The sequence below is a fragment of the Solanum verrucosum genome, unplaced genomic scaffold (genome assembly GCF_900185275.1).
Source record: "Solanum verrucosum unplaced genomic scaffold, falcon-dt-bn FXZP01000096.1, whole genome shotgun sequence".
NCBI classification, from domain to species: domain Eukaryota; kingdom Viridiplantae; phylum Streptophyta; class Magnoliopsida; order Solanales; family Solanaceae; genus Solanum; species Solanum verrucosum.
The window spans coordinates 75,898-92,725 of record NW_026020054.1 but is presented as its reverse complement, the minus strand read 5'-3'; the positions used below and the strand labels follow the sequence as shown (position 1 = coordinate 92,725).

Below are 16,828 nucleotides of genomic sequence, written 5' to 3'. Positions count from 1 at the left end.
TCAAGCCCAATTACATCAACATCATCTTTCTAGACAAGTAATAGGCATGGATACATGTAATTTCATCCTAAAACATGTAATCCTATCAATTCAATCATATACAATCATAATCCAATCATTTGGATCAACATTCATCATAACCCACAACATTGGAAGAAATCCTAACTCAAATTGGGGGATTTAGACTTCTCAATTGGGGAATCTTAAGGGACTCCATGGATGAAAGGAATTCATGGATGATAAGCCATCATACCTTAATCACAAAGCCCACAAAAACTTGAAGATTGGATACTTCAACTTTACCCTAGCTTCAACTCTTCCTTCTTCTTCCACTCTCTAGAGATAGAATATTTGAGAGGAAAAACTTGGTATTTCTTTGGGTTTTGAAGTAATGACTTGAATGGGAGATTTTGGGGGTTAAAAAAACTTAAATAGGTGTCCTAGGCTTGGATAAAACGACACAACTTTAATTTAATTAAAACCGGAAAAAGACTCATGTGCCCCTAAAATAATTGCCAGCTCATGACCTATGGACCCCTGACCGATGGACCGTCGACCGACCTACGGTCCGTCCTGGTCAAGCGTCGATAACTTCAGAGATTTTGGCCAACCTAAGGACCCCTGGACAACAGACCGTGGTCTGCCCAACAATTCGTTGGTCATGCCGTGGTTCTGGGGTCTATGCCTAGGTTAGGGTGACCAACCACGGACCCTACCTACAGTCCGTGGTTCAATCCACGAGTCGTGGTTGGCCTCTCGTGGATGGCACCTGCAGTTTTCTTAAAATTGTTGTTTTACCTTATTTCGAATCCATGGTGTTACATTATCTCCCCCTTGGGAACATTCGTCCTCGAATGCTATTCTAGACACCTTTCGGAAGAAAAGATGTGCACACAACCAAGGAAGAAATATCAACTCCAAGCTAAACATACTCAGTGCACCATAAGGAAGTAGGAACCACATCTAGCAACCCAATATGCATGAAATTTCAACTTTACATCATGTTTAAGGAGGAATGATCATCTCCAAGCTAAAAGCATGCTCAACATAATCTCATGGAGCCTATATGCAATCTATACTCTAAGCACATATTGAAGTGGGAAATCTCCACTCCAAGCTAAGGCATGTTCAACAATTCAACTCATAAAGTCTATAGGCAAATCATACTCAATGCACAACAACATGAGGAAAATAAATCATATATGTCATTTTCTTTAAAAACTTAAGCTTTTTCATGAACATGCATTTTAAGGAAATCATGGAAACACATAACACACAAGACTTCAAACATAAGGCAAACCAAGAGGAACTCATTACCTCAAGCTAGAGTAAGACGAAAAAGATGAGAATACCGGGACATCATATCAGCCTCTGCCTCCCAAGTAGCACCCTCAACTAGATGGTTCCTCCATAACACTTTTACGGAAGCAACCTCTTTGTTCCTCAATTGCTTAACTTGCTAGTCTAAGATATCAACCGAAACATCTTCATAAGAAAGGTTCTCTTTCACTCCCAAACCTTCTGTGGGGACTATAGAGGTCGGATCTCCAACACACTTCTTTAACATAGGTACATGGAAAATCAGATGAACCGACGTTAACTCATTTGGTAAATCAAGGTCATAGGCAACCTTACCAACACGTCTCAAAATTTGATATGGGTCCACAAAATGGGGACTAAGTTACCCTTTCTTACCAAACCTCATTATTCCCTTCATGGGTGAGATTTTTAAGTAAACCCAAATCAAGCACATTAAATTCAAGGTCTCTCCTTCTAACATCGGCATAAGACTTTTGTCAACTTTGGGCTATTCTCAACATCTTTGTAATGAGTCGAACCTCTCTATAGCCTCATGAACTAACTCGGGTCCTACCAAGGAAACTTCACCCACCTCGAACCAACCTATAGGAGATCTACAGCTCCTACCATAAAGAGCCTCAAACGGAGTCATACCAATACTAGAATGGTAGCAATTATAATAGGCAAATTAAATCAAAGGCAAATGGTCATCCCAATTTCCTTTTGTAACGACCCGAGAGCACCCCATAGCCATTACCGGCGTATTCGACCTCTCGAAGGTCTAATACAAGCCCTTAGCATTTGTCATAACATTTATCATAGAAACATAGCGGAAAATTTAAAACTTTTTCACAATATAACACGACTTAAAAGTCACCTCATTTAAACCTTTAATACAAAATCGGAGTACTAGGTCTCAAGGTAGCCATCTTAAAACATGACTACAACACAAGAGGGACACAACCCTTACAATACAAAAGAAACTACTATCTAGTACATAGAACTTAAGTAAACTCTTTGACATAAAGGTCCTTGAATCTTTAAGGACACACCCGAACTTGGGAATAGTAAGCCAAGCTCATCACTTTTAGGAAAGGCCCTTTAGCCACCACCACCTACACTTGGTGTAAAAAGATGAAGAAGAATGGTTTTAGTACAAGAATGCACTAAGTATGATAACCATGCAAAAACATGCTTTTAAAAGGACATTTAGTTGGAAACCATTCATCATGCCTTTTTAGAGAAACTTCAATAACATTTAGTAGAATAGGCACAATATAAACCACATACATCATCATACACATGGAAACCATTCATAATTGCACATAGAGCCACTTATAACATTTTAGGCACATTCAATGCATACAATACATTACCTTCCTCTTTATCTTAACTCCTTTCATCAAGCAACCCTTAGGGAATACTTGGTGCAATGTGTCACCTTAAGGTTACCAAGGGTGAACTTACATATAGCCTTCATCAACCCAACCACATATATTCATAGAGTCATAAGCACACGATAAGACATAGTCTTCACATAAGAACCATCACCTAAGACAACCCCCAAGTCACACTAGTGCAATGTGCAAGTAGCATCCCATAATACTACTCCCACCAAGTGTTCCTAGGAACTCACCATAGACTAGGCACGTCATATTGAACAAGTCATAACATCTTCTTTTAACATTAGACATAAGACCAACATACTTCATAACATCATATAAGGACTCATTCATTTACTACATCATTAGTCATAACCCATTTAGTTCATATCATATGTAAACCACCCTCACAACCCCTTGACATGATCACTTGTGCAATATACACATGGAGTCCCATACCCCCACATATACTAAGGAAACCCATTATGAAGTCATAAGTGTAATTCACATGCATAATCATACTTCATGTCTTGACATACCTGAAGTCAACCTTAACATGCTTTTATATTAACATATATATAGCATAGTCTTCATTACATAAAGAGCCTAATCATAACCTCCCTTGGAGTCCACTTGTGCAATGCATAAGTAGGGTCCATAGTCCTACCTACACTAAGTAACTCTTCAAAAAACATGACTAGGTTCATATTCTTATCTTAGTTCATTTCTTAACTTTTGGGAGACATTGCCATAACCGACATAGACCATGTGAGCTACATGGAATCCGATGTTCTACTCCCACACCGAAAAGAGAGGGTACTACTTGCCAAAGTAGGACCTACATACATAATAGCTATCTAGTGGATCCACTAAGCTAATACCTACGGGGGAACATAGTTATGGAACAAGGAGATTGCTACTAGAAACCTTGACTTACTAGGTGTGGAGGTTTCCATCTCATGAGACAATATCTATGTTGGGAACCCGGACTTGCTAAACGTGAAGGTTCTCTTGTGGGAAGTCGTACTTGCTAAACGTGAAGCCCCCACTCTCATTTTTCATGTTCACTCGGTGCTAAGCACCAACTCCCTTTTTAAACATCTTTAAGTCTTTATTTAACATTAGTTCATAAAATAGGCTTTAGGGACTTAATCCATCATATCATATAGCTCAAAGGTTTCTAAAATGAGAATGACCTTTCATCATAGAACCTACATTATGTGAGAATGACCTTTCACATAGTCATACCATATTCATAACATAGTCTAGTTTAGAGTACAATTGAGGAAACCATTCAAGAGACTCACTTTCACTAGAATATAATAAACCTTATTCATTCATTCATGTGTGTGTACATATGTGAGAAAGCCTTTCACATAAACACTTTTATACAACACATATTCATACCTTGCTAATCATACACTTTGCATGCATAATAAGATGTAAGGGTGCATATAAGAGTTAACCTTTCAATAGACACCATAAGACATCATATTTATAGCCATACATGTAGAGTGTGTGTGCGCGCATATTGGTCTTCATAGTGACATAATAGCATCAACATTGATATTGAGTGCACTTCCCTTCAAGGGATCACAACACATTTACAATGTCCCCAAATCATAAGCAATTCACATATAAAGCCTTTAGTGATTCTAGACCACACACCCACACTTCATCATAGGAGACAAGGACACATTCAACATTGAATAGGTACTCCTAACATGTATATGATCACACATTCATATAGGGGTCATATAGGTAGGGGTCATTCCACAATAGCTATGAATTTTTTTTGTAGCAAATAGTTGAATTATTCACTACAAATTTTAAGTCGTCGTTATTTAACACATTACATATTTTGTGACAATTTTTTTGTTGTCACTAAATCACAGATTGTTTAGAGACAATAAAATCCTTGTCACCAATTATTTATACTATTAGTGACGAAAATAAATATCATAATTAAAGCTAAATTCTTATAGCTAAAACTTATAATATTTAACTACGAATTCAAATTTGTCGATATTGTAACAACATATTTTTTTGGATGAAATTTTTTTGGGTAAAAAAATCAATAAATTTTAAGACAAAAAGTAATTTGTCATGAATTAGATACATTATTAGTGATGAAATAATGTGTCACCGATAACTTTAAATTCGTGACTAACACTACTTAACAAATGGCGCCAATTAATTTTTTGGTGGTAAACTATAGTAGACGAAACTTTGCTACGGATTTTTTTGTTTCGTCACTAAATGTATGTGTCTCATATATTTAAGCACGAAAAGTAAATTTTGTCACTAAAAGCGAATAATTAGTGACAAATTTGATATCGTAGCTAATAATTTCGTAGTTATATATCACATTTGTTGTAGTGCGCACCTGGCTGCTGGTTACTGCCGGCGGTTCACGCCGGAGGTTTGCCATAGCTGGTGGAATTGAGAGAGAGAGAGAGGCGGCTGATTTCCTTAGTGGCTTGCCGGTTCTTGCGGAGGCGGCGATCTGAGGAAGAAGAGAGAGGAGGAGCGACGCTTTGGAGAAGAGAGGGAGAATGAATGGAAAAAAATGTAAGGTTTTGGTCCTTTTTTTGGAAATAAAAGCTTGATAGAACCGGTCCGTTGATTTAGATTGAGATGAGAGGTTAAGATTAAAAGAAATGAGATCGACGGTCAGGATTAACAGATGGGGTTGGCTACAATTGAAATTAATAATGGCTACAATTGAAATAAATTGGAATTGGAGTGGCTAGAATTGAAAGGAATTAGAACATAATAGGCTAAAATTTAAATAATTTAGAGGAAATTTAAGGAAATGCTATCCAATTAAAATACTACCTATATTAAAAGAGGGTAAAGTGTCAAAAATGCCCCTAAACTATTCGAAAAGGTCTAGATATACCCTCCGTTTAAAGTTGGGCTTACTCATGCCCTCGCCATCCAACTTTTGGTTTAAATATGCCCTTATGGGAGTTAGTTGGCATGCTGGACATATCCAGCTCATTTTTCATTCTTTAAATGCCACATGGAATTGCCATGTCATTTTGACTTTACCACATGACATTTATATGAAAATGGAAAGGGATCAATTATACCCCTAAAAAATTCGAACCCATAAACACCTAATCCGACCCATAAATCAACCCCCCCCCCCTTTTAAATAAACTACCCGACCCATTTTCAACAATTTTGTTTAAATTTTTATTTTTTTCGGTAAATCCCAAAAATTAGTAATTGATTAATAAAAAATAGGAAAAATATGAAAAAGAAATATAAAATTAATGCCAAAAATTCACAAATAAATATTGTAACCTTAAATTCAACAATTTCAACAATTTTTTTGAAATTTTAATTTTTTTCGGTAAATCCCAAAAATGAGTAATTGATTAATAAAAAATATGAAAAAAAATATAAAATTAACCCCAAAAACCACAAATAAATATAGTAACCTTAAATTCAAAAATTTCAACAATTTTTTTAAATTTTTAATAAATTACTCATTTTCAAAATTTGCCGGAAAGAATAAAAATTTTAAAAAAATTGTTCAAATTTTTTAATTTAAGGTTACTATATTTGTTTGTGATTTTTTGGCGTTAATTTTATATATTTTCATATTTTTTATTAATCAATTACTCATTTTCAGGATTTACCGAAAAAAATAAAATTTAAACAAAATTGTTGAAAACAGGTCGGGTAGTTTATTTAAAAAGGGGGTTGATTTATGGGTCGGATTAGGTGTTTATGGGCTCGAATTTTTTAGGGGCATAATTGATCCCTTTCCATTTTCATATAAATGTCATGTGGTAAAGTCAAAATGACATGGCAATTCCATGTGGCATTTAAAGAAATGAAAAATGAGCTGGATATGTCCAGCAAGCCAACTAACGCCCATAACGGCATATTTAGACCAAAAGTTGGACAACGAGATCATGAGTGAGCCAAACTTTAAACGGAGGGTATATCTAAACCTTTTCGAATAGTTTAGGGACATATTTGACCATTTACCCATTAAAATATTAAAATCACTTAAATTTTAAAACATTTGAGTAAAATAATTATTTCAAGTTTAACTATTATAATAACTTAATAATTTTTGGAAATACATATATTTTTATTTAGATAAAATTAATTAAAATCTTAAACATGAAATATATTTTAAAAATACGTATTTAATCGAATAGCACTTCCAAAGGGGTTATTGGTCGGTCAAAATTGGGTATCAACAACCCTTTTGGCTATTTCCAAACTATTGTACTATAATATGTAAAGTAGTTAAGAACCTCATTACATGAAGGATAAATATGAAAACAAAGTCTCAACAATTCACTTAATATGAACTAGAGGGAGTAATAAACATAGAAATGGGTCATGATTTTTTGTGATGGAGTTAAAAGGAAAGAGTGTTGCATAAACTTGGACCGATGAAACAGGTGATTTCGTTACATAAATTGGGGCAAAGGGAACAAATGATTTCTTCTCATTTGCCTAAATCTTTCTTCCTAGGTTGGTGGGAGGTACGTAGGGCGGCCGTAACAGGTAGCTAGTGAATAGTCATAGTGCGCATGCTGGTCCGGACACCATCATAACAAAAAAAAAAAGATACACACAAGATGTGCATTATGGTACAATAATATGTCCTATGTATTTCTGTAAAATGATTGCTTTGATGAACATTTACAATTTTCTAGTGAGAAAACTCTCTTTCAGCATATATAGTATCTTCTATGATACATCCATTTACATTTTTGAATTGAAATATACATGTACATGCATCACATAAATAATAATCACAAAATATAAAGGGAAAAAATCACTAGGATATTATTGATGAAAATTGGTAATATCAGAAGTACTCCTTGTGGAACTCGAAACGTGTGGATGTCTTGTAAGTTAAGTCTTGTGATAGCTTCTTCAACTCCTTTGCCAAGACAGGCATCCCACAGTAGAAGACTCCTGTATATCATTTTGTCAGTCTCCAGTTTCATTTTGCAGTTTTTTCTTTGGGAGAAGGCACAACTCACAAGCAGGGGCGGATTTACGTTGAACCATGGAGGTTCATTCAAACCCCCTTCATCGAAAAATTACACTATTTATATAAAGATTAAAATATTAATTTACGTGTATATATCTACTATTGAACCCCTTGAATATATACCAAAGGTGTAGCTCAGTGGCGTTGGGGGTTCAGGAATTTGCTCTATTGCACGCGAGGTCGTGTGTTCGAATCCGGGCAAAGGCATTTTTTTATCAGCTTATATTTTAGACATTTTAATTTTTTTTTTAAAATAATAATGCAATCAGAAAACGATGTTTAGTTCCATAAAATTAAAACGTTGATTGGGAATTTAGGAATTATTAGTTTAACCGCTAATTACAAAGTCAAATATTAAAAAACCCTTTTCTTCTTGATTCGATCCGTTTAATCCGACCTGTTTATTTGTGGATATTATTTACGTGATTAATTTTTTTTGAACCCCCTTGATGAAAATTCTTCCCTCCGCCACTGCTCACAAGTATCCCCAGACTATAACCGAAATCCCAGAGACACACCTTAACTAAACTAAAGTCCTATTACCTCCTGAACTCATTTTATATATAATATTGTACACGGTTTGGCTTATGTGGTACACCCTGTGATTCCACGCAGTTGAGGTGCATGAGATATATTTGGATGCCACGTAAGTCAAAAAGGTGTACAAAATTATTTAAAAAATGAGTTTGGAGGTAATAGGTCTTTAGTTTAGTTAAAGTGTGTCTCTGAATTTGGGTCATAGTCTAGGGAGGTACTTTTACTTTTTCCCATTTTTCTTTCTAATTTTTCTGTTATATTTAGTGTCTCTTTCTTTTTCAATATACAATGTTAATTGGGAAGAGCCCGGTTGGATGTTCTACTTTGTAAATGCTTCAATAAGATAAATACTTTCTGGTGTTAGTTGATCTAATTGTTTGAATATTTCATGAACTATGAAGAGTTTACAATTCATGACTTCTGTAATAACTGATCTATGCCTTTAGGTCCTTTCTAATTGTAGAGTTATGTCCACTCTGTTTTTATCTAATCAACGACCATGTTGTTCTTTGGATATAGCAATATTGCTGCATTTTTTAGATTCTTCTTCATGCTTGTATATAACTTTTGAGAGAAAATGGCGAAATGACCCCAACCTATTACCGAATTTTTAACTATACACTAACAATTCACGGGAGTTATATTACCCCTTGAACTACTTTAAAATGAAATAAATAACCCTTCAAGTATTAAGTTGGCAAAGAATGTGTATTTCACTCTCTTTGATAGAGTGAGTTGCCTGTTTTTTTTTTTTTAATTTCCCCTTTTTTCTCTTTTCTTTTTTCTTTCTCTTTCTTTCTTCTTATTTATCTATACAACTGGAACTTCTTCACTAGTATCATTGGTGAAGCTTCATCAATGGATGTTTGGTATAAAAATTATCAACAATTAATGCATTTTATGAATAAATAATTTTTCAATAAACTTATTTAGAACATATCTAACAAATTAAATTTATTGCTAAAAAAAATATAAATATACCCATTACTTGATTTTTTTTAAAGTTATGGACTCAAGAGTAACAAAGTCAATGTGAAGTAATTGTATTTAAAAAAAAAAAAAAATCAAATTGTTAAATTTATTGCTAAAAAAAAAATATACCCATTACTCGATTTTTTTTTTTAAAGTCATAGACTCAAGAGTAACAAAGTCAATGTGAAACAAAACATTATTTTCTACTTTTTTAAAGAAGGTTCCTACATGTTCTCCTAAAACCCATGAAGAATCAAAATCAAATACTCAAATTATAAATTAATTATGAACATTTTAGAGGGAGAAAGAATGGGGAACAGAGAGATGTTTCTCAAATTGGTGTTACAAATTGGTCTGCTCATCCACAATGGATCTGAGTCGACGATGGAATAGTCGGAGGTTAAATTTGATCTCGAATGTTCATGACCCATTCAATGTGTATTTGGAATTTTCTAATGAAGAAAATCAAATGAAATGTAAAAAAAAATATGAAAAGATTGTTGAATTGGTCGAATGAAAGATTTGATTAAGGCCACTATCTTCTAGGCTCTAGAGATTCGGAGTGGGTGAAAAGCTTACCAGAATTTTCGTTCTTATAAATTGTTAGAGATATAGAAATTTGTTGAGGTAAAAGATGGTGTTTATTATAGTTTAGGGTTGAAGAAATGATTGAGGAAGAAAGGAGGAGGAAAGAGGAGAATTTTTTTAAAAAAAATATATTATTAAATGGTGAAATACACGTGGCAAGTGCTTGTATTTCACCACAAGACACATGTCTGATAATGACGTTCCAGGGAGGAAATAAATCTACTTTAAAATAGTCAAGGATAGTAATAGGACCCCTTTGAAATATAAGTGTGTAATTGGAAATCCGATAATAGGTTAGAGGATTATTTGACTATTTTCTCTAACCTTTGATATTTGTTGTTTTATTAGCTTCTACTATGTGATGATTATCATTAGAATGAGGATGTCTCATTTTTGCTGAATTAATCAATAAGCATTAGGTCTAAGTTAACTAGCAAAATCATGTAGGAAGGAGCACTTGTCAGAACTGCTGGTGCTTAATAAATTATCATAATTGAGATTGTAGAAATTCTTTACCAACTGTAGAGTAGGGATGTTTCAAAGCTATTCTCTTGAACACTTCAGTCCATTTGGGCCTTGCAAAATGTGTCCTCACCTGCAGTAGAGTTAGTTTTAAAGTCGGTAGAATTAAAAAGATTTCACTTTGATAAGGTCTATGTGAGGTTAGTAATGGATCATACCCTAGTGCCAGACAAGATGTCAACACCATGTTTTGCATGATTAAGTGCCTGGAGCATGGTGATGAGAGTTGATCTGGCATCACCTTCTTCATAAACACTCGTAAGATAATTATGCATCTCTATCTGACCCTGTTCCATCACCAGAATACAGAACATAACTGAGTTGATGGCAATAATATTAAAACAGAAATCGACTAACGTAGAATTCCAATTAGGAGCATTTTAAGGACATGTAGCAAGAAGTATGTATGTACTACTTTGTGATCCATCTCTGCAACTTCATTCATCACTCCTTTGAACCACTCTAAAGATCCAGGTTCTCTGGTAACCCAATAAAAATGTGCACTGCTTGTCCTTTGTGATTTCTTTTTTACACTTGATGCTGAGCTTGAAGAAGCAAAACTTGTCCAGCTATCATCTGATGCGCTGGTCTCAGTATTCGAATCCTGAAACAGAATCATGGACGGAAAATATTTACTTGTAGCCTTACAACGTTATTGCTTTGAAGTTATGATGAAGTAAGATTTACCACATTTTCATGTGCTCTTGTATTGTTCAGTAGATCCTTTAGGATACTTATAAAAGGTGTAGCTCCAATACCAAGCCCTACAAGAAGTAAGACATCATAATTTTGATACTCTTGTGCTGGTGCTCCATATGGTCCATCAACTAACAATCGAGGTAAACAACTGCATGGTCGATAGCATTTTTAGAACTTGTAAAGGAAATCACGATGTACGTTTGATTACTGGACAGAAATAGTAAAGTTACCCTCTTTGATCAACATTTTCATGTTCTTTGAACTTTGCTCGACCAACTACACATACTGGAATCTCTGTGAATACCATCTTAAGTTCTTTTGTCCAGTCACCTACGATCCGGATATAAACACTGAGGTAGTCATCTCCTGGTGCTGATGTTATAGAAAATGGATGCCTGGAGAAATATTGAGATATATGTTCAATGCCTGTTCGGAACATAATAAGCTTGCATGTGAAACAACAATACCTACCATTCAAATGAGGATATTGTTGGGCACTGCAGGAATATATACTGCCCGCTCTTGTATTTGAAGCCAGCTGGTTTTGACATGATCAAACTCAAGACATCTCCTGGAAGTACAGAAACCTGTAAGGTCCGAAAATCAATTCTTTATTTGTTTTCCTCTATCTTGTTCTTCATCTTCCTCTCCCTATATTCTTAGGTGGTTCTACAGTTTCATTTTAGGAGCTAGTTTCTTGTACTGTCCCGAGAATACAAGTGTAATTGATGAAAATGCCATCTATTTAACCACATGAATCAGTTTCTTGCCCTTAGCTTGCTAGAGATGAAGGCCTCATTGGCAACTTACCTTCAAGATCTTAACAGCATAGTCTTCTGATCGCCATGTTCTCAAAGTCCTCTCTGCAATGTACAGGATTAACGGAATGGAGATATACATCCATGTCTGCAATAGTTATTGGTGATACATTGTTAGCATATAATCTTGGATAAATGTTTTTTTCAATTTAATGCTTTCTTTCTTTGTACTAATTATCTTCATAGTCCTTACCGTCTTCTGATACCATTTGTGGACAAAGAACAGGAATGTTCCGTGTAGTAGTAGCAATATATAGACCAATGCCAGAAGGTGATGAGAATACCAAAAAGCATTAAAGCCTGTTAATAGGTTCAGAGGGGGTGGCAACTTGAGTACGCTCCTCCTGAAGCGTCGTGTTGCCAGTATGAAGGCTATAGTCATCAAAATTACCATAGAAATACCGGTGATGCCCTCAACACCAGTCAAAAGACTTATGTAGCTTGGCTTCAACTTGTCAAAATCAGAAGCTACGAGTGCAAATTTTTCTGGCGATGAGTTAACCAAATGGGGAAAATCACAGGCTAAATGGTTGGTTGCATGAAGTATTATGCCAACAGCTATGGCATGTGCAATAATCTGCAAGTCAATGGCGTAGTTAAGGAATATATGATACTAGTGATAAATTGAGGTATGGAGTGTTTACCTTGTGAAAATTGATATTGTCATCAAATGGAATAAGTATCCTGGCTCTTGTTGAACGTAACCTAGTTAACATGTTTCGACAAACTGGTAAAAGGATTAGTGCCATGTTAAACTTGAGTGTCTCGGCAGCCCCTTTAGCTGTAGCCAAACAGTAACCCATTACTTGAAATGCTTCCATTTGCCTATACTGCATGAATTTCCAAGTGAAAAGTCCAATCATAGTGAGAAACCATAGCAAGATAATAGAGCCTCTATGCCAGTTGTCTAAGACAAGGCATTTGAGGGCACGACTTGCTTTCTTTACTATGTTGTTGGCGTTGCTGGTTCCTATGTTTGGACTCCAGTCGACACTGGTTGTGCTTAAAGGCCTACTGTAGCTCATGTAATTGTCCCTTTGTAGAAGAAGTGTTTCCAACTGCCATAACTGAAGGAAAAGGCACATATTAGTGTTGCTATTTTTAACACACTTTGCAAGCCAGAGGAACATACCTCAATGTAACCAACATCTTCTGGATCTAATTCCTCCATTATCAAACACGCATACTCTCCTGCATTTTCCTTCAATTTTGATAGCTTATTTGCTGAAGCACTCACCATTATCAACTGGTCAAGGAACAAAAACATATAAATAAAATTACGAATTATCTCACAATCTAATGATTTTTAAAGTTACCTACCATCTTTATCAAGTTTTCATTTTTTTGGTTTCAGAGCCAACATTAGAGCTCCAACTAAATTCAAATTGCACTGACTCATTCAAGGGTGGTGCTACAACCAAGAATTTCTCCATACCCAAGACTCAAACCCGAGATCTCTGGTTATGGATGAAGCAGTGGGTTGCGTTCTTTATCAAGTTTTATACTCATACTTACTTTATGCAATTCGTTTGGTTTGAATATGAGATATGATGGGATAAGTTATGATGCGATAAGTTATGTTGAGATTAGTTATGATGAGATAAGTTGTCCTGAGATTAATTCTTATTGAATGTTTGGTTTGTTGTATTTAAAATATTATATATTGATAAATTTTAAGAACAAGTTGTTTGTTTACAAAATTACCCTTCACTTTATTTAAACTTTTTAATTTTTTCTTTGCGAGCTTTAGTTATTCATTTTTTAAAATAAAACTTTTATTTTATTCAACTTAAATATTTTTGTTTATGTATCCCCGTGATAAGTACCATGTGTATTTAAAAAGATAACTTTTTTCTTATTTAGCTTTAAAATAGAACTTCCCTCTTAAGTTTGTTAAAGAGAAGAAAATTTATGAGAAATCAAAATAAAATAAACATAAGAATTAGTCAAATAAATTCATAAATAAAAATTATATTTATATAGTGTAATTTTTTAATAGAAAAATATGTATAATTATCATAAAAATAAGGAGTAGTAAATATTATTATACATGGTATTAAAAAATGTAAATATACATAAATGTGAAAAATGGTGTATAAAAAGGATTTAAAGGGACATATTTGTCATTTACCTATTTTATCCCAGGATAAGTTATCCCGAAATTACTACACCACCCATGGGGAGGGATAACTTATCCCGGTACTAATTATTAATCCCGGGATAAGTTATCCCAAACTTACCAACCAAACAACAAATTAAGTGATACTATAATTTAATCCCGAGATTATTTGTACTTATCCTTTACACCAAACAACCCCTAATAGTACTAATTTGATTGTAGAGGCTTTTTTATTTTTATTTTAAAGTGATATCTTTGGATACAAATTAAATTGTTTCTGAAATACTAGTAGCTGTTCAGACTTTTCAAACTTTCACAATAATTAGAAGATTGAAGAACAAGTTGTTTTTTTAAAAAAATAATTATTTAAGTTGCCCCCATTCTAGACGGAAATTAGTCAATTTGACCAAAACTGAACCACTCTTTTTTTTGTTTTTTTTGTTTTATTAGTTCACCCTATTTGTTTTGATTGAGAAAGTTGAACCAATGATAATCTTACCTCTTGAACTTCTTCTTTCGTGATTCTTCCATCTCCATTGCTATCAGCCCTATAATCAAAATATGCATATTTACATCGTCATCAATTAAAAATTAAATACTCCACCATCTCAATTTATATACTACTTTTTGTTTTATGAGATTAAGATTAATTTTTTTAAGTTAAAATTAATTAGATCAACTCATATAGTTAAAGTTAGATTTATTAAAACTATATGAAAAATATTAAGGATTACAAATTTCCTTTTGTCAATATGATAAAAAAAATACATTTTAAAATATTACTATAATTTAAATTTTGAAAAGCGAATGGTATCCCATAACAAACAGTAACAATGAATAGTTACGAACTCAGGGAAGTGCCTAGAATAGATGTAAAGAGTGTGTTATTGACTTGGAAATGAGGCAAGTCGGTGAAAACGCTACATCAACGTTTAATCAAGGCAATATATATATATATATATATATATATATATATACACTGTTGGATATTCTATATATATATATTATGATCTTAAATTCCAGCTTTACTTTTATAGATTAAACTTGTGTGTATAATCATTTTGCACCAAATTAGTTAGTAATAGGTAAACGTGTATATCAAGTCTGACTTGTAACATGAAAGACACAATAGTAATTAATATTGGGAGGGACTAGGGAGCAACAGGTAAGCGTGTAATTCAAGTCAAATTTGTAATATGAAAGACACAGAGGAAAACAGAAAAAAAAGGCCAGTGTCTTGGAATTATATGCAATTGAAAAAGATTATTTATTCGTTAAAGTGATTTTAATAGGTGTTTTTTAAAATAGCTGTGCTCTTATTAGGAATCAAATGTGTTTAAAATTCTACCAAAAAAATGTGTTTTAAAAAAATATATATATATTTATTAGAAAAAAAGACATTTTTAACCAATTATGTAATTATATGGATATTTTAAAACTAAATTATTGACTATATAAATATTTTCAGATCAAACTATTGATAACAACACATTTTTAGATCAAACTATTAACCAAATAATTATTTTCGCTACATTATATACTTTTGGGATTCTTATTTTTCCATTTTTATAGCAAGTGTTTTTGGATGAAATGAATAAATAGTTAGTACATAAATTTGGTGGAGGTAAGATTTTAGGCAAATCCGCCACGTCTTCCCAATACAGAAGATGGTCAGTCATTATCAGTGTATCTATAATAGAGATAAATTAGAATTCAATGTAAAAAGAAGCGAATCCAATTTTATTTAACATAAGAGGACATAAAGCTTTCGTGTTAGCAGCATTAATATTTACTTTGAAACTGGGGAAGAAGAAGACAATGGAAACCAGAAAAAGCATAGAAGAGAGAGAGAGACAAACATGTCAAAGAAAATCTCAAGCCTGGCGTGAAAACTTTGGTCAGAAATCTGCAACCAGAAATCGTGAAGCTCTGCTTTGCTAATCCTTGCCATCTTTTGTCTCCTTCTTCGCACTAATGCATCAAAAACTCCCACCGCAAACTCTTTTGAATCCCCCATTCCTACACCATGTCACGTGTAATTAAAAAACTATATCATATACATGATTATAAAACGTAAATACTATTTAGTGTATTTTTTAACAGAGTGGTTGAAAAGAAGGCAGTTAGCTGAAACGACTTGAAAGTAATGTACCAATGCATTCACCAAAATCTTCTCTTGTCAGCAAACCATCCTTGGCCAAAGCGTTGAACCGATTCTCAACTTTTCCCCAAATATCATTATTACTATCACATTCTCCACTCGTTTTACTTATGAATCTCAATCCTCCAAGAGCTCGCTCAGTGCTCGATTTATTCCTCACCACTTTCAATTTCATCTCCCTCGTCTGATTTTGATCATCCTTTTCCGGTGATCTTAACCAATACGAGAATTTCCTGGGAGAATTTTCTTCTTCAATTTGGATTTTGTGATCTGGACTTGGTTTTACGCTACACAAAACAAAGGAATTGTTATCGAGCTGTAGCGTCACCTCAACCAAGTCTCTCTCATAATTGTTAGTATTCTGTAAATTGTTGAGAAAAATAGGCAACATTGCACCACCAACATGCTCCGATGTTTCTGTCTCCGGTATATCAAAGTGCCGACTGTAATTGGAGCTGCTCCTTGGAGATGACCTCAAAAGTGACATTAACTGCATTTTAAAAAAAAATAAAAAATTCTTCCTCTCTGTGTTCTAAAATAACTGATCTCTGATCAACATGATTTCTGGTTTTGCTCTTTCATCATTTTCATTCATGCAAGAGAGAGAAATTCTTTTTAGAAAGAGCAGGTGGAGTGGGTTTGTACTTTCTAGAGTTTTTGGAAGAATGTATATTAGCAGCCTTGTGTTTTCGTAACAGC

The 16,828-nt window shown here is 33.9% G+C and overlaps 1 protein-coding gene across 1 annotated transcript; it reads right to left on the bottom strand.

Annotated features, from left to right (window-relative positions):
* Positions 1 to 7,524: 7,524 nt before the first annotated feature.
* Positions 7,525 to 16,616, bottom strand: LOC125823201 (respiratory burst oxidase homolog protein E-like). Its single transcript, XM_049502615.1, has 14 exons — positions 16,121 to 16,616; positions 15,828 to 15,987; positions 14,468 to 14,516; positions 12,982 to 13,095; positions 12,494 to 12,916; positions 12,043 to 12,426; positions 11,842 to 11,937; positions 11,503 to 11,618; positions 11,262 to 11,426; positions 11,020 to 11,179; positions 10,748 to 10,936; positions 10,491 to 10,619; positions 10,327 to 10,405; positions 7,525 to 7,634 (listed from the first exon to the last, which is right to left on the bottom strand). Exons 1-14 carry the CDS (start codon positions 16,614 to 16,616, stop codon positions 7,525 to 7,527), a joined length of 2,670 nt encoding a protein of 889 aa, XP_049358572.1.
* Positions 16,617 to 16,828: the final 212 nt, after the last annotated feature.

Excerpts from the sequence above, each read along its gene's own strand:
- LOC125823201 (XM_049502615.1), bottom strand. The coding sequence starts at position 16,616 with ATGTCACTTTTGAGGTCATCTCCAAGGAGCAGCTCCAATTACAGTCGG. Across the intron at positions 15,988-16,120 it reads AGATTTTGGTGAATGCATTG|GAATGGGGGATTCAAAAGAG; the intron begins GTACATTACTTT and ends GACATGGTGTAG. Across the intron at positions 12,917-12,981 it reads AAGATGTTGGTTACATTGAG|TTATGGCAGTTGGAAACACT; the intron begins GTATGTTCCTCT and ends CTTTTCCTTCAG.